We start from the raw sequence: 20041 nt of genomic DNA, 5'->3' as shown, positions 1-20041 counted from the left end.
AATGTACAGATCTATTTGTAAAATTATATATTTACAGTTTTTACAGTTTTTATGTTACATGGTGGAATAGAATATCTATATATATACAGTTATGTTACATGGTGGTGGTGGTCCCCACAGTTGATCAGTTTCCCTGATTCAGGGCCTGAATGGCCTGTGGGAAGAAGCTCCTCTTCAGTCTCTCTGTCTTGGTCTTCAGGGAGCGAAAGCACCTCCCTGACCTCAACAGAGAGAAGAACCTATTGTTGGGATGGGTGGGGTCCTTCACAATCCTCCTGGCCTTGGTCTGGCACCGCTTGTAGTAGATGGTCTGCAGGTCAGGAAGTTCCGTGTGAGTGATGCACTCTGCTGAACGCACTACCCTTTGGAGTGCTTGTCTGTCCTGCTTGGTGCTATTCCCAAACCAGACTGTGATGTTCCCCGTGAGGATGCTCTCGATAGGGCAGGTGTAGAAGTTCCGCAGTACCTGTGGTTGTAATTTGAAGTGAAGGCTATTTGGCTATGGGGTAGTGTCCAATGTCAGCCAGAGGAAGATGCCCCCCCCCCCCTCCTCTTTGAGTCTTGGTTCCTCTCAAGGTTTCTTCCTCTTGCTCTAGGGAGTTTTTCCTTGCCACTGTCACCCTTGTTTTAGTCACTGGGGGCTTGGACTTTGACATTTGTAAAGCTGCTTTCTGGGGTAGGTGTTGCGGGGCTGTCAGTGGGCTATTTGGCTGTTGGGGGTATTTAGATTTGAGGGGTAATAGCATCAAAGGAAACAAATGGGCAGCTCTGAAAATTCTCTGAGAAAAGAACTGGCGGAGAAAGAGCGGAAAGCTCTTAGCATGAAGAAAGTGTGACGGAAGCACATGACAGCACCACTCTCCTCCTCTTCCTCTCCTTCATCACTCTTTCTCTCATACACCCCATGTTCTCTCCTTCCTCTCTGCAACCCTGCTGTGCTACAGCACTCAGCTACTAGTGTACACCTCTCTCTCTCTCTCTCTCTCTCTCTCTCTATCACAAACACACACACACACACTACACCTCACTCTCACACAAACTACACATCTCTCTCACACACACATTGTACCTCTGTCACACTCTATACCTCACTCTCACTCTGTCACATACACACTACACTTTTCTCTCTCTCGCACACATATACTATACCTCTTTCTCACACACACTACACTTCTCTCTCACACACATATACTCTACCTCTTTCACACACACACACACACACACTACTTTTCTCTCTCTCACACACACATACTATACCTCTTTCTCACACACACTACACTTCTCTCTCACACACATATACTCTACCTCTTTCACACACACACACACACTACTTTTCTCTCTCTCACACACACATACTATACCTCTTTCTCACACACACTACACCTCGCTCTCTCTCTCTCTTCCACACACACATACATTACACCACTTTGTCTTTATTTGACATGTACAAAAAATCAAAGCACTCAACAGCAATGAGAGTCAGCATTCAGGAAGTTGAGAAAATCAGAAGATGAACTTCTCTACTACTGATACCACTAGGGGATACTACAGAGGAATTCCTTGATATCAACTGAAACCTTAATTCTGGGGTCTTTTATCCTTCTCCCTCTTAGTGAGTGTCATTCCTCCAATCATAGTCCTCTCTCTTATTTTCATATCTCTTACTGAAGTGTCATTCCTCCAATCATGATCCTCTCTCTTATTTTCATATCTCTTAGTGAAGTATCATTCCTCCAATCATGGTCCTCTCTCTTATCTTCATATCTCTTAGTGAAGTGTCATTCCTCCAATCACAGTCCTCTGTCTTGCCTTGTTATTAATCTCACTTTCTCTTCTAGAGAGCTTTGGACAAACGTCCATTAATACCTGCTTGATCAGACCATCATTGTGTATTAACACCTGCTGTTTTGTCATCACTTTTCTCCAGTTGTTATTTATGATCCAGGTTATGGTGTGAGTGTGTGAAGGTCTACAGCATTGTTGCCCTTATTTACTGTCTTAAATGAAGTCCCAGGTCAACAGACTTACCGTGTTAAATTAAGTGAGAGCAGTAAAGAGAAAAGGGAGGTATATTTTTATCCTTTTGTTCAAAAAGTGCAAATAATTGGCCGCTTAAATTTGTGTACACTTAGTGTACACTTCTCTCTCTCTCTCTCATATATATATATATATATATATATATATATATATATATATATATATATATATATATATATATAATGTCACACACACTACACCTCACTCCCTCTCACACACACTACCACCTCACTCTCTCTCTCTCTCTCTCTCTTTCTATCACACACACACAGACACACACACACACACACACTTCACTCTCTCTCTCACACACATACATTACACCATTTTGTCTTTATTTGACCTGTGCAAAAAATCAAAGCACTCAACAGCAATGAGAGTCAGCATTCAGGATGTTGTTATATCTCTTAGTGAAGTGTCATTCCTCCAATCAGTCCTCTCTCTTATTTCCATATCTCTTAGTGAAGTGTCATTCCTCCAGTCACGGTCCTCTCTCTTATTTTCATATCTCTTAGTGAAGTGTCATTCCTCTAATCACAGTCACAACAGTAGACACAACAGTAGTAAATGTAATTGATTTATTATTTATTAGCTAAATATATACAGCTGACGTGCTGTGATGTCTTAGGGTTAATATGATGAATGTGAACCTTGATGGCAAAGTAAGGTTAGTTCATTATGTAACATAATGTAATATTGAATATAGTCTGATAATGTGCTCTCAGTGTACTAACTAGAGTAAGTGAGTTATAGGTTAGTTCATTATGTAACATAATGTAATATTGAATATAGTCTGATAATGTGCTCTCAGTGTACTAACTAGAGTAAGTGAATTCCTTTATGTTTTCTTCTTAGAGGCAGTACAGAAGTTTGAACAGAAGTGAAAACAGAATTCTTTTGAATTACTAAATCACATTCAATCATTTAATCAAAGCTGATGTATTCTTCAAAGTTCAAAAGTCAGGAAATAACGAACCTGGCAACATTAATGAATGATATTAATGTTCGTGACGAACACCAACAACACTCAAGATGCCGATAGTGGCAGGTTGTCTCGCTGCATACGGGAGTGATTCGGAATCAGAAAATGAATCAACCCAATACAAGTCCCGAGAAAGTAGACCCAGACGCAATCTCACATCTTCAGCCTTTAAAATCTGGAAGAAAGACGAGTTTATCTGTTCTTAATTCAGCACCTGAGGTCGCCGTCAAGGTATGGTACATGTCGGCTAGCATGTCTGGGTAGCTAACGCTAACTAGCTTACTCGCTAACGGTAGCTCGATTAGCTAGTTAGCTAACCTAGCTAAATAACTTGCTCAGCTAGTTAACGCTACCTAGATAAATTTTATTTGACGCGTGTTTCTTCGTGTGGTTATGTTTAAAACCTTTATATAGGACTCATATACAGTGACATGAAGTGTGGTGTGCCGCCTAAAAGACAACAACGCTAGCGTAACTAAGAATATCATGAAGTAACACAATGTGTAAATAGCTTGCAAAGTAGCTAGCTAGGTGGCTATCTTAATAATATCCTTCATTAATGTTGCCTAGCTTCGTTATTTCCTGACTTCTTAAATAACCAGCGTTCGTTGGCCATCTAGACTGTTAATTTACTATGTCTTCGTGTTGCTGTATTGCAGGAAGATGTTGAGACGGGCACACACATTGATCCCTCACTCAAAGAGCTCCTCTACAACCCAACTTACGAAACCATGTTTGCACCCGAGGTAAGGTCACGGTCAAGAGAGTTTATATGTGGTAAAGGAACCATTTCAGTGTTTTGTTTAACGTAAAGCCCCGTCCTCTGTGTGTTGTAGTTTGGAGCAGTTAATCCATTCAAAACGCAGCAAATGGCTGCGCCAAGGAACATGCTTTCTGGATATGCTGAGCCCGCCCATGTCAACGATTTCCTGTTTGAACAACAAAGAAGGACGTTTTCCACTTTCGGTAAGGGACATGCATATTTTACATTTACTAAAGAGAATTTGTGTCTCAGAATGATTTGATCATGGTGCAATAGCCAGTGTTGTCAGTATTCTCACCACACCAGTTATATTGAGTATTATGAAATATTCATACTTAGTTTAAATCTTTATTTCTGAGCACGAGATGTTCACTATATTTTAATAGGGTATGCATTAGACCCATCTGTGGACAGCAGTCAAGTCTCATCGAGCAGCTACATAGGAGCAGTGGAGGAAGCAGAGAAAAAGAAAGGTACTAGACATGATCTGGTTTTTCTCTGCTCATTGGTTGCAATTGGTTGTGGGTCTGCCTGAAGCTACAACCACCCCATCCCACCTTCCCTGTTGCTGCTTGGACAGTTCTTTGCAGCTGTGCACATCTGTTCTCCACAGGGATGACCGTGTTTGAGTCGGGCCTAAAGAAGGAGAAGAGGAAGCGTGTGAAAGGGGGAGACGCATCAGAGATCGACAGCTTCTTGGGGCCCTGGGCCAAGTATCAGGATGAGAAGGACGTGGCCAAACCTTCAGAGGTCAGAGTTTGCCCACATGGGTTCCTTATACTCTATGATAGTCACTTGGGTTTTTTTTGTTTGTTTTTGTTTTTATATTTGCTTGCTTTGCACCTTGTGGCAGGCTGTCTACTCCAAATTTGTTAGCCGTTACTTCACAACATAAAGGCTAGGTTTAGCCTAGGCAGCGCATTTATATATCATTTACTTCAATTGCACTTTGAGGATCCCACTCTGTCATATTCTGTTTGATAGGAGGAGCAGAAGGAGCTGGACGAAATCACGGCAAAGAGGCAGAAAAGAGGCAAGAATGAGGAAGAGGCCTTTGCTGAGGAGAAAACCATTCTACACGGTAAGACACATGGCAGCTGTTCCAACCCATTACGCTTCACAGAGTCAGATTTACTTTTGTCCACAGCATGAATTTGTTCAGCTCCCGTTACTTTCTTAAAGCTAGCAGGACTACCATAATCCCTCTCAAGTTTCTCTGATTTTCTTTTTGTTGAAATGGCTAAAAGCCTCTTTCCTCACCCTTTGATGTGTCTTTGCTCCACAGTCAAAGACGCGTATGACTACCCGGGCCGCTCTTACCTGCACGTCCCGCAGGACGTGGGCATTAACCTGCGCTTGGCGGAAATACCCGACAAATGTTACCTGCCCAAGAAGCAGCTGCACGTCTGGACCGGGCACACCAAGGTGAGGAGGCGTGTGTGTGTTCTTGTGCATTCACATGTGCGCGCATGTTCACATGCGTGCGCATCTGCTTTTATGAGTGGAATGTAGTGAGAGTAGACCGACTCTGATTAATTATCTAATGCATAATGATATCTAGTGCATAATGATGATGGAATGACAAATTAGTTTTGTTCATGTATTTGGGAGTGAGAGAGCGAAAGGGAAATGCATTACAGAGGAGGATGCTTTTATGCTTGGTGGAAAATATCCGGAGAAATTACTTGCCTGCATGGTACCATTTTTGAATGGAAGTGTTTTTACGAAGTGGCACAATATGAACAAAATATTAATTTCAGCTATTTTGAATAGAGATTGCACTAATACTTGAGCTGGAATACATCCTGTTTTCAGTTTAGTCTCTATGAAATCATTATGTTACATTTATATTGGACCTTTCTAGCCAAGGGTGCTTTATAAACTATTTTTAAAAAAGGGAAAGAAATTGTATATTCAATCAATATACTATAATGTAATTGGTTTGTAGATTTATCTTAGAGTGGTACTGTGGTCACAAGTATTAATTTAAATGAACTGTAAGTAGTGTATTACATTACAAAGTTAGAATGCATGTCTGTGATTGGTCAGGAAGTTTGAGTAGCTGTGATTTGTTAGAACACAGAGTACGTTCACCAGGGCTATCAGCTACAATTAGAGGGCCCTGGACGTATGCAGTGGTTGGGACGTTCATATGAAAAATACTGCCGTTTGTAACTTGCAGTGTTCTAAAGCATCAGCCAGTGAGAGAAACACAAACATAATTTTGGTTTTAATTTTGCAGTTAATGAATTGGCTCAAGTCTTGATTAGGATTAGATTTACTCTGTCTCACATAATGTCTGCTTTCAACGTGATTGGTGTTTGCCGTTTAGACTTGTGAACTCCTTAGCCTGGTCTGATATTCACTCACGATGTTTTCTGGAGCACTGGAGGTCAACATACCCGTCTCTCTCCTTCTTTTCTTGCTCCTCCTTTCTTCTATCCCTTTCTTCCTTCTTTCTTCATCTCTTCATCTGTGTCTCAGCCTCAGAGCACTTCCTTTATTTTAGCAAGTGTCAGAATGTTGATTTGAGATCAGCTCCCCCACATTCTTTTCTGTTCCCAGTGCCAATCCCAAGTCCAGAACCTTGGCGCTGTTGATGTCTGTTGGAGTCACATCGTATTGGCATCTAAACTTTGAATGTGAACACATTGTGTGATGTCAGTTATGTCTGTGTGAAATCAAAAGTGTTTGCACTTAAGCTAGCAAAGTGAGCTTGCTGTTGAAATGCCCCCATTTTACATACAATATGTACAGAAAACCGGTCAGGGTGCTACTGAAGTTAGTAGAGCACTTCAGTACCGGTGTCGAGGCCTGATGCTTCTGTTACCACTTCTCCACTATTCATTATGGTGTAAAAGGCATCAGTCCAGGCTCATTCTATTAACGGTGGGAAATGTGGTCAGCACTGGGTGCAGTCATTCGTTCCTTGAAAACACTCTCGTTTTAGTTTATCCACGCAGCCACAGAATAATCAGGACGCAGCTCTCAATTAAGGCAGCACTGAACATTACATTTGTGGGCCACGACGCCAGTGTGCGAAAGAGTAGAAGCTAACCTCGTGGCCCTTGTAAATGGCTCTTGAAAGCAGGTGGTGTTTAATTGCACATGAAGTGCACACACACAGTTGGCTCATCTCCTCTCCACTCCATCTTCCACTCGTAGGGTGTCAGCGCCATTCAGTTGTTTCCTGGGTCTGGCCACCTGCTTCTCTCCTGCTCTATGGACTGTAAGATCAAGGTAGGTTTTATCTCTCACACTCAGACTTATTGAGCATACCTCTGGGGAAAACAAAGTGGTGTTCATTCTGATGGCTGTTTCTGAGGATGGTGGGTGGCTGGGGGGGTTCACAAATCATTTTTCTAAGCAATTACTCTTTGTCTGCAATTGTTTTTCATAAGCATTCACTATTATAAGTATCGGCAGGGATGTGTTGCATAATGCCGAATACCTACGCCTAACAGGCTCCCAAATGTGGGTATTCAGTGAGGAATATGATCATTAATTTATGTAGTACGTTTCTCACTGTTAAGGCCACTTTGCAATAGCAATAATAATAATGTTACAAATTAGTGGTCGACTAATTAATCAACTGATTAATGCCATTTTGTGACGGTCGGCTTTAGCTGATCGCCCCCTCTCCACCCTTCACCCCTGTGGCAAAGTTAGTTTAAGAATTGCCTTTGGAAATTGTTGCATTTTTTTTCTAATTTAGTTGCTACATTTTTTTTTAATCAGTGCACTACAGAGTGCAGATCTACAACAGAGATAATGCAGACAATAACAGTGTTAAATGTTCATTTAAATTCTGCAATTTTTGGTCGCATTTGTTGTTAATATTAAATTGTTGTATTTTATAAGGTGCAGAAAGTTATACCAGTATTATATATTGCCCATCTGCCTCCCTACTCTCTAAATATTGCCATCAGCCATTGAAAATCTTATAGCGGTTGCCCTCTAATACGAATAAAATAAGTTACAGATAGCTTGATTCTATCCTTAAGATGAGTGATTTTTACTTTTGCAAAATAAATTGTTGCTACATGCAATATCTGATCCCTAGCCATTCAAGAAACGTTTGGAAGCCTGTATAAGGAGAGCTGAATAATGGAAAAACAGACTTGTGTTTTACTGTGCTTGGCTCTTTTTAGAAGTCTTCCTGACTGGATATCAGTTATTTTTAGATACCCTTAGACAAACATATAGATATATCATAGTCAGTAGAGGTCAGTACTGCCTGCTTTACATTTACCTGACGATATTATCCGAAGCGACTTACAATGTTGACTGAGTACAATTTGAGCAATTGAAAGTTAAGGGCCTTGCTCAGGGGCCCAACAGTGGCAATTTGGCACCAGTGGGGCTTGAATTGGCAACCTTCTGATTATAAGCAAAGTATCTTAACCATTGGGCTATCATTGGCGGCTCTGCACAGAGGACAGCAAAGCAGAGTTCAAATGTTGGGTCATCTTCATAATTTGGAGCATTTTGTTCTTAGCCCACTCTGCAGTGTGATTAATTTGATCTATTTGCCCTAGCTTGCTGATTGCCTTTGCTTTCTTCAGCCATGCTAACAATCATTTCAAATAGCTGAAAGCAGAATTTAAGAAGAGATCATGGATGTGTCCACCAGCCAACCCACGCAAACATTTACGCACTGTTTCCTGGGAAGACATTTTAGCACTGCTTTCAGTTTCTGCCATTTGTCATATCTGTCTGGCATGGGATTTAAAGCTCTTTTTTTCCTTTTGTAGCTTTGGGAAGTCTACAGTGACAGGAGGTGCTTACGGACATTTATTGGTAAGAAGGGGTGTTTCCTGAGTAGCTGTTTCATAATCCAGAAAGCTCTTGACTCCATCTTAGAATGCTGTTGTAAAAGGACATTTAGGGCACAAATTTTAAAGGAAAAGAACTCAGGTTTGCAATGTACCTGCAGAAAGATCTGGTGCTCCAGATGAATATAGTGATGTTATTTTGTTTGCACCTCGAGGCAGAGAATTGATGAGACTGGGCTTAAGAACATGAAAGGCTCTCAGAACACGGTGCCCTCTGATCAATGTCTCTCCCTCTTTCCCTGCTTCCCTCTGTCTCTCCCTCCTCTGTTCTCTTTATTGAGCTTTGTCAGATACCACCAGAATGTTTTTGCTTGTGTTATGGTTTCATGAGGGAGCGTGCAGGTAACGTGTACAGAATCTTCTGATGTTTTCCCAGCCTATAGACGAAGTGGAGTAAAGTCGAAACGGGCTTTTCTACTGGTCCGGTTGTGCTTGTCGAGATCCATCCATCGTGTATTATTCAACAATGAGGCGGTTGCCGGGCGATCGAGCCCCGCAGCATGAGCACCGGCTCACTGGAGGCGTCGTTAAGGGGTCCCTGCTACCCAAGCCAGTATCTGTGGGGCACCGTCCCGGTTACATTCGCCAGCTGTTGCAGAAACCCCTCCAAACCAGTGCTGGGTGGTCCACAGCAAGTTTTGTCTCATAACTGACAAAATGTTGCATGTACAAATAGAAAAGAATAGAGCAGGATACTCTGTCGGTGTATCTCTCTCTTTCGCGTTCTCTCTCACATGTACTGTCACATTATACTTCTTGTTGTCATGTCGTTTTCCGCTGGTGATCTCAGTCTACCTTATTATATGTGCTTGTCCGGGACACAACAGTGTCAGAACAGATGAAGGCAAATGCTAATGGCTTGCTTTCTCCATGGCCCTTCTCCTTGCTGCAGGTCACAGTAAGGCAGTGCGCGACATCTGCTTCAACAACGCTGGAACTCAATTCCTCAGCGCCGGTTACGATCGCTACCTCAAGCTGTGGGACTCTGAGACAGGTGAGCACCACGCACACACCTTTTGGAGACCAACCTGTTTTCTGTGCCTCCCTAGCTTCCAAGTGTTTCTCTCACATTGAGTTGGCATGCAACTTTTCTGTAGTTGGGGTCTTTAAAGAAGCACTCTGCCAGTCATGCACTCTGCCAGTCACGTCTCTGTACGGATGGGAGTCTCCTTCACCAGCATATACTCGTCCCTTCTCTCTGCTCCTCCACTAGGAGGAGCCACTCGTACAGGGCGCACAGGGTTGTTCTTGGGTCAGATTCTGAAACCGGATGTGGGGTAACTCGCACCGCTGTGCTTTGATCAGTGCCATCCGTGTCTGAGCTTATGATTCACTCACTCAGGCGGCCTGCTTCCTTCCAACCCCGTACTCCTCTGGGGAGAGGAGTGCACCTCCTGTGTGCTGAAAGAGGTTGAGGGGTGGAGGATGTTCGTGTCTGCTGGCCACTCTTGACAGAATTCCTTCTGCCTTCAGGTCAGTGCATCTCCAGGTTCACTAACAGGAAAGTCCCCTACTGTGTAAAGTTTAACCCAGACGAGGACAAACAAAACCTGTTTGTTGCCGGAATGTCGGACAAGAAGATTGTGCAGGTAAGCTATATGCATGTATGGGGGGGGTGTACGTGTGCACATGCCTGAGATAGACTGCCTAAGACTGTCCTTAGCGTTCATCTTGCTGTTAGTTTTTAGGTGTTAGACTGTCCACACATACATGCTCGCACATCCCCAAACCCAGACCCAAGAGAAGCCTTGGTTACCCTCAGTAAATCTGAAGACAGGACCTTATTTCACGCTCTGTGCTTCCCTCAATAGAAGGAGAGAGTGTTTGTGTGTGTATGTGCAATGTGAGGAGGAGGGGTACTGAAGGATGGATAGATTCACATGAGGGAGAAGTTGAGGAGGAGAGCGAATGAGTGCAGTCCTTCAGCAGCAAACATGATGGGAGTAAATAATCAAAGCTGAAAAACTACTCACCTCTCCTTCCCTCAGCCTCCAGCTCCATCTCATCAGTCTCTGTCACAGGCAGAGACCAAAAGTCATCATCTGATCTGCTACCGTAGGGATACATTAGAGATTGTGTGTGTGTGTGTGTGGAGAATAAAGCCCTGTTCCTGCCCCGCTGTCACCTACCTAGTGGGACATCCGCTCTGGGGAGGTGGTACAGGAGTACGACCGCCACCTGGGAGCCGTCAACACCATCACGTTTGTGGACGAGAACCGCCGCTTCGTCAGCACCTCCGATGACAAGAGCTTGCGCGTGTGGGAGTGGTGAGTGGGCGGTGCCACATTCACATATGAATGAACAACCTTTTGTTTCTCATATTGATTTTAACTCGGTGTGTTGTATGTGACCACACTGAACTTGATGGGTTGCTGGTTAATGTGTGAGTCGAATGCAGAATTGGCCAGCAGTAGTTGGATTCAGTGCATATGGGGAAAGTTTTTAGATGCATATTTAAAATGTTTCATTTTCAAATGCAAAACATTGACTTAAACTGTGTGTATAGACACGCTCCAGCTGGCCATGTCAACATCTGTGTGCAGTATAATCTGTAAAAGACATTAAGCAAATGCACTGTTTTAATATTGTAATTGCATGCAGAACCGAGGTAAATAAGTTCTTTGCCATGAGACCTCCCTGCTTGAGGAGTCTCCATTGCTCTGGGCCATAATGTGGATTTGTCTGTTGTCTTGGGTGTCTAGTATTCAGACCCCTCTGCAAAAAATATAAAACACCTGGGGCTAGTCAGTTATCTGTCTCTTGGCGAGAGTCTTTAGAGTGGACTTATTTACATGTAGATATTGATTGGCTTTCAGCTTAGGCCTTGGTGGTAGTTTGACACTGGGGCACTAATTATTCCCACGGTAACTTTTTAAATAGGCATTAAATACCATGTATCGTGTAGTGTGTGGCACAGGGCAATTACTGTCAGATGTGATGAATGTAGCAGTTTTTGGGTTCGGCCATGTCTAAGCATGATGCAGCTCCATTTCCTCACAGTTGATCCAGTAGCACTTAGTGCTATATCCAAACACTTGAATACTATTTTGTGTGACTTTGCCCTATCTTGTGCATCCCTACAACTTTAGCCCTAATTTCCTTTAGAATACTCTTTGGTAATTATTTTCATAGCTTTTCATCTGATTTACAGTCTGACCAATGGTACTTGAATTAATTTTCTGGATAAAAAGTAAACTTGGAGCTTCCATTGTAAGTAATTAGTCATTTTTGTCAGAAAATTTTATCTAAAACCAATATCACTTTAAGGCAGGCAGTACAGTTCTCTTGGAGAATATATTAATCTGATTTGTTAGTAGTGTAATGGATCAAGGAGAACATGAACTTTTTCACATTTTCTTTTTTGTTGTCCTAGTGTCATTAGCTATGATACATTAATTTGCTGTTAACTTCTGTGCGACATTGCCTTTTGATGAATTTTCACATCAATACACTGTCTTAACTGTTTAAATCTCCACTTTCTGGAGATTCTTTTTTTTTTTTTGAGTCACTCCACACTGACATGTGCTCCCTAGGTCGTGAGATGGATGAGGATAAGACTGGACTGCAGTATCATTGTCTTACAAGCTACATTTTTCTCAGTAGATTTTGTAGCTTCTGCCAGTATTTGCGTTTTGTAGTCTGGGAAGGACTACAAAACCCACTGTCTCTCTTTGGGGTAGGAAAGATGACAAATTTACCTTCTTTGTCAACAGAGTGGCACTGGCTAATCAAGAGTGTTTAGTTACACAGCCAGAACAGAAAGAAAAGGAGGAAAACCACAATAAAATAAGTTTGAGGCTCAAATATTTAAAAATGTAGCTCCACATCATTTGCACTTGTTTGTGCAGGTCGAGTGGCCCGGTCTGCTTCCTCTACACCATAGTTTGGTGCTAAACATTAAATGCGCTCATTGCATGAACTGAAGGTGTCTGGTTTTCATAAACACCTCCTCTCGTTTTTTTAGGGACATTCCAGTGGATTTCAAGTACATTGTGGAGCCCAGTATGCATTCGATGCCTGCGGTGACGTTATCACCCAATGGTGAGTGTGCTTTTGCTTGGGCATTGCTTCACTGGTACAATACCTCCTCTGCATGCACATGCACACACCCACTTTACTTTCCACTTTCAGACTTCCATTAAATTCTTTGTGGCTTGCACTCCCCAAAGTGAGTAGTTGTGCGCATTTTTTGCCTTTCAAATAATATTTTTCGACTCCATTTCTCTTTCCCCCAGTGTCTCATGCGGAGTTCTCAGATTTTGTTTTTACACATCTTGTTTCCTTCCTGGTAGTGCATAATTTATGGAAATCTTACGTACTCTCTCACTCACATAAAGACCAACTGTAGAAACGAAATGGAAAAGAGGCAGAAAAATGAACTCTTCCTCACCTTTCTTCCATTATTCTTTCTTTTCTTATTTATTTATATATATTAGAGTCTATTTTCTTTTGTTTTCAATTTCTATTTTCCTTTAAAGCGTGCATTGAAGGGCTTGGGCCCGTACGCCGTTAGGGGGAGCCAGGCAGGCTGGTGCAAGTTTTAACTGACTATCTAGTGGGCCTAATGTGGGGCTCATGCAGACTGAGCAGGGAGCCGCCTCCTGAAGAACGCACAATAGATGAAAAGCAGCTGTTTTGCGGTTGAAGTACACACTCGAGTGCCAACTCGAGCTGATCAAAGGGATCGCTACTTCAGTGGCAAACGCCACCTTTGATCTCGCTGACAGCCACGTGTATCAAGGCAGGTGGAGGTTGCTTTTTTCTGCTCCATCACACGTGCTTGTTCTCTTTTGAGGGGGATTTTGTGTGCTGATCTGTTTACATGCCCTTGCCTTCCTCTTCACGTGGGCAGACGTCTGAGTCGAGAGCACATCAGATACTCAGCTGGCTTTAGAAACAGCCCTGCTACCATTACAAAGTTTAGTTCACCACTGCACAGTTTTGAACTGGATATCTTTATCTGTATGTCTGCTTGCTTTCTTGTAGGCAAATGGCTAGCCTGTCAGTCCATGGATAATCAGATCCTGATATTCGGAGCCCAGAATCGGTTCAGGCTCAGCAAGAAGAAAGTGTTTAAGGGCCACATGGTTGCCGGGTATGCCTGCCAGGTGGACTTTTCTCCCGATATGAGGTAAGTGCTCTCCTCAGTCACATGACTCTCTTTCCAGTAATGGATCTACCGTAAGTCTAAAGTGGACGCAGTATCATTGTGCTGTGCTGCCATAATGTGCTTGTCTCATCGCCCCCAACTGTAGTTATGTGGTGTCTGGTGATGCTGACGGGAAGCTGAACATCTGGGACTGGAAGACCACCAAGCTGTACCACCGAATCAAGGCACACGACAAGGTGTGCATCAGCGCCCTCTGGCACCCCCACGAGACCTCCAAGGTCATCACCTGCGGCTGGGACGGACAAATCAAACTCTGGGACTAACAAGACAAGAGGGGAAAGGAAGGGGAAGAGCCGGTGGAAGAGTGAGCCTTAACAGCAGAGGGAGGAGACAGTCAGGTTGCTCCATTCAACCCCCCACCATGGTCTTTGCTCAGCTGAGCAGCTTTAGCGTCTGCTCCTTAGTAGAGAGTGGCTCAGTTCTCCAACCCTTGCTGTTTCACTGAAGTAGTTTATATTCTAGGCTTTGCTCAGTGCTGTGTGTGAATACTGAAGTTTATGGACTGGCATCCAGTCCTGATTTCTAGTGTAATTCCCCGCCCCCCCCCCTCCCCGCATATGGGTATTTTAAATTCTCTACTATATTTTCATTTCATTATTAAGGAGTCCTCCACCGCTAAAGCCGTGCATATCAGCACTTCAGTTCAGCGTGAGGCATCTGTTTCTAAGTGTAATAAAACATTTTGTACATCAGTCTGTTTGGTATCACTGGTGATCAGAATCAGACATGGCTGACAGCACAAGGGGTTGTCATTTGTATATTTGATGTAAGTTGTCTCTATCCTCTGACTACGTTGTATGGGCTAACCAAATGAATCACCATGGCCAGTTCCTCTCCTCTAACCTGGTCTAACTGGATCTGATCAATATTATAGTTGTTTTACATGCAGCTGATATTTTAGGATGATTTTGGCCCTCATTTTCTAATCATCTGAAATGGGACAAATGTGTACAAAACATCTTTGTTTCCAAGCAGGCTGAAAGTGCTATAAATAATTTTTCTAGAAGACATTTGGCAGTTTCTGCCCAAACTTCACTATGGCCTTTGAACAAGCTGATAGCAAACAGCCAACACAAAGCTAAAAGCAGATTAATAACACGGGACTGGGAGGCACTAATCTGCCTCGTGTCATGAATCTACTGATGCAGTGACAAACTGCATTGCTTCCTTTTGATGATAAACATGCCTGATTCTCAAAGGCAAGTCAAATTTCCTTTGGACGGCGAACGTACTTTCTGCACCACAATCAGATGATGATTTATTGTTTGCTTATCTTTGAACAAGAGGAGTCAAGGTGAGACTGCTAATGCAAAGCCCCTATTTTGCACTCCTTTCTTATGCCACTTTCGTTCCCTGTGAGTGCAGTTCATTTACTTGTTTGTTTGGTTTAATTAAGTGCCCAGAGTTCTGGCTTCAGTGAGGAGCAGATGCCTCGTTGGAAGCTATATAACCAGGCATTTGACTTATAAAGGGGGAGACCGCTTTGTAAGTGTGAAAGGCTGGTTTCTATAGTTTTTTTGTTTTGTTTTTTCACATACGAGACCATAGTACTGAAAGCTGAAGCACACGAACGTGCTTAAGCAAGCACGGCTTATGTCTCTCGCACGCATGCACATGCAAGGGAAGTCAACTTCTTGGGTCTCATCCATAATTTATCACGTCACTGTATTCTGACGCAGCAAAGTCAAACCATTTCTATGTAGTCAGCTAATATTTCGGAGAAGCTTTATGTGCTGATAGTGATGATACTGAAAAAAAATTCTCCCCAAGGATGAGGGAGGGAACATTTGTCCAAGCAGTCTGCGTCGACAGCCCAGGGGCTCATTCTCCTGTGCTCTCTGACCAACCTTCTTAAATCGCAGGACCGCTCTGTAGTCAGCTGTGCGTCTCTTAGATTTTGACCATACCAGAGACAAAACTAGTCTGCTGTGTTCTGTTTGAGCTCTTTTCCTGCCTGTAGCTCTATTCCAACCTCATTACTTCTCTTTTTTTGAGCCTGTTCATTTGCCCGCCAGCCAAGACTCGCTCACCCTGTGTCTCCCAGAATGAAGGGTCATCGTTCTCGGACCAGATTCTTCTGATAAGAGGCGGAGGGTCAAACGCCTGACCAGTAGCCAGCAGTAGACGGGCTCTCTCCCGCGGAAGCTTTTCTAACTGCGTCGCTGACCCTCTGGAAATAATACGACCTTTACATAAAACACTGCTGAGCGCTTAGAAGCACTTATAGCCCCCCTTTGTCCTCATCTTTTTCCCTACAAAGGATGATGCAGCTCTGCCATATGAAAACAGCACTACAGTGAACAGGCCAAACTGTCAAATCTGAACACATCTGGTTGCAACTTTTGGCCTCAAAGTTTGCCCTTCTGAACAATGTTCCCCTTAATTCAAATTCGTGCCAGGCAAGTCGATCTCCCTGCGGAGCGTAACGTGTGTTGACCCACCCCAGTATATAAGTGCTGCTTGTGTTGTGTAGGTTCCTCTGAAGAAAGAGGCGTGGTTTTGCGTAGACACTGTAGCTGTGCTAGAGACTGAAATGTGCATGCTCAAGCACTCTCAGCAGGCTAAACCAATAGCACACCACGTTTGGCTCGTCCCCGCCCACCTCGAACCCCGCCCAATGCAGGTGGACCTCAAGAAGCAGGAGGCCTACAGAATGCAAAACTCCTTCCAGGACCAGATTCTCTAGAATCTTCCATTCTGCACTCTCCATGTCTACTTTCAGCACATCCACCTGTGAGGAGAAAGCATGCAAACAAGCATTCACTTCATCAGTGATTCATCGTGGACTAACAATCGCACTGCATCTGATCCTTTTGTCTGGCTGTTGGCGGAAACCAGACAAAGAACAGCTAAACTTCGACTGCTGAGATCCCTTGCCTCATTATTTCTCATGCATTCAGGACTTTCATTAAAAAAGTTCAGTCTGCTGCTGCCTGAGTGAAGCACAATTGTTACATTTGGCTCATTTCCTTTCATTGGGCAGCTCTGGCTCCATGAGTACACTTTTAATAACTGAATTTAATTGACACCTAACAAGACACTATAGGCTTTTGTTACCAGTAAGTGGTGATCTTTATAATCACAGCTATTCTTTATTTCCTAATATTGGTGTGCAGCAGCTCATTAACATTTATCAGTTTGATAAGCTATGTAAATTTGCATCAGACCACGTATAGACGTTTTCATGCATTGTCTCAATATTTTTATCAAAATCATGGACGAGAGTGTGATAGCTCTCCATGTGGATGTCTCCAGATGTCAGTTATCAAATGGTAAGTTTTCAAATTAACTGTGAACTCCAGACGGGTGTTTCGCACACACATGAATTGAGGTGCATTCCCTCTTTCTCCATCTTGTGTCCAGCTAGAACACTGTCCAAAGTGTCGTGTTTCTCTGGAAACTGTGTACTTCACTACAATTCTGAATAGAATCTCTGCAACTTTTACTACAGTACACTACAGCTGAAGAAGATTCCAGAAAGGAACCAGAACTTTTGTACTATACATAGAAAGGTGGGGCCTCCATGGATCAAACTTGTTTTTCCAGCACATCCCACAGATGCTTGGTCGGATTGAGATCTAGGAAATTTGCAGGCCAATTCAAGTTCAAGTTCAAGTTCGGTTTATTTGTCACATACATAGTCATACACAGTATAACTCGCAGTGAAATGGTGGAGAGTGCTCTGTCCAAACTGAGGAAGAGAAACACCCCTATGCACAGGGGTGCATAGAGAAAAGTATATATATGCAGATAAATATATATATTCTATGTATGTACAAAATTCAACACCAATTCAACACCTTGAAAGCTTTTTCATATTTCTCAAACAACAAATGAGTTTTTTTCCAGTGTGGTAAGGCACATTATCCTGCTAAAAGAGGCCATTGTCATTAGGGAATACAATTCCTATGAAAGGGTATACTTGATGTACAACAATGTTTATGCAGGCAGAAAATTGCCCTTGCCTCCTTCCCATTGTGACTGCTGGTGATATCTTCCCGAGTTACGCAAAGCACCTGCACTCAGCCATCCACATTACATAAAAGAAAACACGATCCACTGGGCCAGGCCACTTTTCTGCAGTGTCTACATGACCCTGTTGCTGGTTGACTGCTTGTCTTTGCTTGGGCCACTTTTGGTAGGTACTAATCATTTCTGGGAATACCCCACAAGACCTGCCATTTGAGGTGCTCTGACCCAAACTAGGCATCACAATGTCCTATAGTTGCCAATGTCCTATAGTTCCTATTGGTTGCTCATTTTCCTGCTTCCAGCACATCGACATCAAGAACCTTGACAGGTGCCAAAGGGCTGGGATATATCAATGTTATTCATTTTCCCTATAAGTGGTTTTAACGTGGATGATCGGTGTATATTGAAGGTAGTCTATTGATTTTAAATGTAGTTCTATGCTCCTCTTGACAACAAGGAAGCATGCTTTGGTTACAAATGATGAACACTTTATAATGAATTTAGAAATGATTGGTTTACAAAACAGCTAGATCTAGGCAACTATCTTAAAATTGTTTAGTGGTACCACCTGGCAGTGGTAGCTCAGTGGTTAAGGTACTTGATTTGTAATTGGAAGGTTGCTGATTTAAGCCCCACCACTGCCAGGTTGCCGCTGTTGGGCCCATGAGCAAGGCCCTTAACCCTCAAGTGTACTCAATCATAATTGTAAGTTGCTTTGGATAAAAGCATCAGATAAAAGCTTAAACATCTGAAGTAAATTAAACTCCCAGCATGGTCTCCTGTGCTAAATCAGATTTCCCTCAATAAATTTTGTTTCCCCCAGAAGACCTTTCTTGAGATGGTTCACAGAGTGTGCACTTCTGAACTTGGAACCTTAATCCCAGCACCTGTTTTTCAGCATTCTTGGTGTGATAAGTGGCTCATAGTTCTGAGCAAACAATATTGGCCATTTTCCAGGACAAAACCTTAGTTCAAAGTTTAATAGTTTTGGCTTCAGGACATAAATTTTCAACCTCTGTGGTCAGAAACCACCAGTGAGTTTGAGGGTTACAAACACAAACTGCACAGAAACAGAAGGGCTAACAGCATCTAATTGCACAAAGTGTTTCTTATAAATAAAAGTCACTAATGAAGTGGGTGGAAAGTATATGTGGTTGCATATTTATCTTCATTTATCCTGTCTCCATGTTTAGCTAAACAGAATGGTCTATCATTATTGAACATCTGTCTTAAAGAATATTAGCACCTTTTGACTTATCATATTTTTTAGGATTAAGACAAGCAAAAAGGCATGTGAGAAAATATCTGTTGTTTATCATCTTATATGGATAATATAGAAATTGAACCCTTCATTCAAGTTGTTGAAACAATTTTTCTCCTTAAAAATGTCATTATTCTATATATTCTTATAAGAAAAGCTGACAAATATTTACATTCACATTTGACCTTTGACCTTTTTATAAGCACTCCTTCGTCTACAGGAACTCCTAAGTCATCTTGCATGAGTTCCTATTTCACTGGGTGTAATTATCTAGCAACACACAAGCCAGATACCTTTCATCACCCATCAACATTAGAGAATCTACAAATGGTATTAAATATTAATGACCTTAATCAATCAGATGAGACAAAAGCTGTAATAAATAATGCCACTCCTACTATTACTATGTCCACTATATTATATTCACTATTAGGAGAATGATTAAGAAAATTTGAAATGAGCTAAAATGGCTGGGAAGAGGAAGTGTATTTTGCCTCCACAGTAAAGAGGTGAAACTTCCTCCACGGATCACAGGTGGAAAACTGTAAAAGCAGATTAAATCCTGAGGACAATATGTGTCTAAAATATCGATGCCAATAAATGATTTGCTCTGTTCAGTAAACATCATCGAAACTCTGAAGAAACCTTTTATCCCAGAAAAGATAAGATAGGAATAGGTGATAGTTGTTATCTTTTCATGTGACTGGAATCCAGAGCATATACTTCCAAATTCATACAGAAATGTTTCAGTGACCACAGAAGCTTCAGAAGCCAAAGTGTCTACAGAAGCATCCTAAACCCCACTGAAAACCTCTGAGTTGCGCTAAAGACGAGAGTCCCCAGAGATTGTCTCTATTTTTTTCCCTTTCCTTTGAATTAAGATGATAAACAAGAAACATCTTTCACAAGAGGTTTTGCTTGTTTTTACCAAGGGTGTCAATAATTCTGGAGAGCACTGTATTACTGGAATGTTTTCCACCTGGGCCACAAAGTTTAATCGATAGAGTATAAAGCATCGACT

General features: G+C 42.4%; 2 protein-coding genes across 7 annotated transcripts in view; both read left to right on the top strand.

Moving 5' to 3' along the window:
- LOC118241338 (uncharacterized) overlaps positions 1 to 20041 on the top strand; it is a 198880-nt gene that overhangs the window by 108568 nt on the left and 70271 nt on the right. The window lies entirely within an intron of this gene.
- On the top strand, positions 3088 to 14479 carry LOC113568935 (pre-mRNA-processing factor 17-like). Its single transcript, XM_081713711.1, has 15 exons — positions 3088 to 3250; positions 3679 to 3765; positions 3856 to 3985; positions 4169 to 4255; positions 4396 to 4532; positions 4767 to 4863; positions 5068 to 5207; positions 6948 to 7022; positions 8537 to 8582; positions 9510 to 9611; positions 10091 to 10206; positions 10751 to 10884; positions 12582 to 12658; positions 13604 to 13748; positions 13873 to 14479. The coding sequence occupies exons 1-15, from the start codon at positions 3125 to 3127 to the stop codon at positions 14048 to 14050; spliced, it is 1677 nt and encodes a 558-aa protein (XP_081569837.1). The 5' UTR covers positions 3088 to 3124; the 3' UTR covers positions 14051 to 14479.

The sequence above is a fragment of the Electrophorus electricus genome, chromosome 1 (assembly GCF_041902795.1).
Source record: "Electrophorus electricus isolate QZ-2024a chromosome 1, ASM4190279v1, whole genome shotgun sequence".
NCBI lineage: Eukaryota > Metazoa > Chordata > Actinopteri > Gymnotiformes > Gymnotidae > Electrophorus > Electrophorus electricus.
This window is presented reverse-complemented; position numbering and strand designations above follow the sequence as displayed.

Bases quoted from the DNA above. Each gene is read 5' to 3' on its own strand.
- LOC113568935 (XM_081713711.1), top strand. From the start codon at position 3,125: ATGAATCAACCCAATACAAGTCCCGAGAAAGTAGACCCAGACGCAATC. The intron at 4,256-4,395 runs GTACTAGACATG...TGTTCTCCACAG, and splicing joins GGAAGCAGAGAAAAAGAAAG to GGATGACCGTGTTTGAGTCG. The intron at 9,612-10,090 runs GTGAGCACCACG...TTCTGCCTTCAG, and splicing joins GCTGTGGGACTCTGAGACAG to GTCAGTGCATCTCCAGGTTC.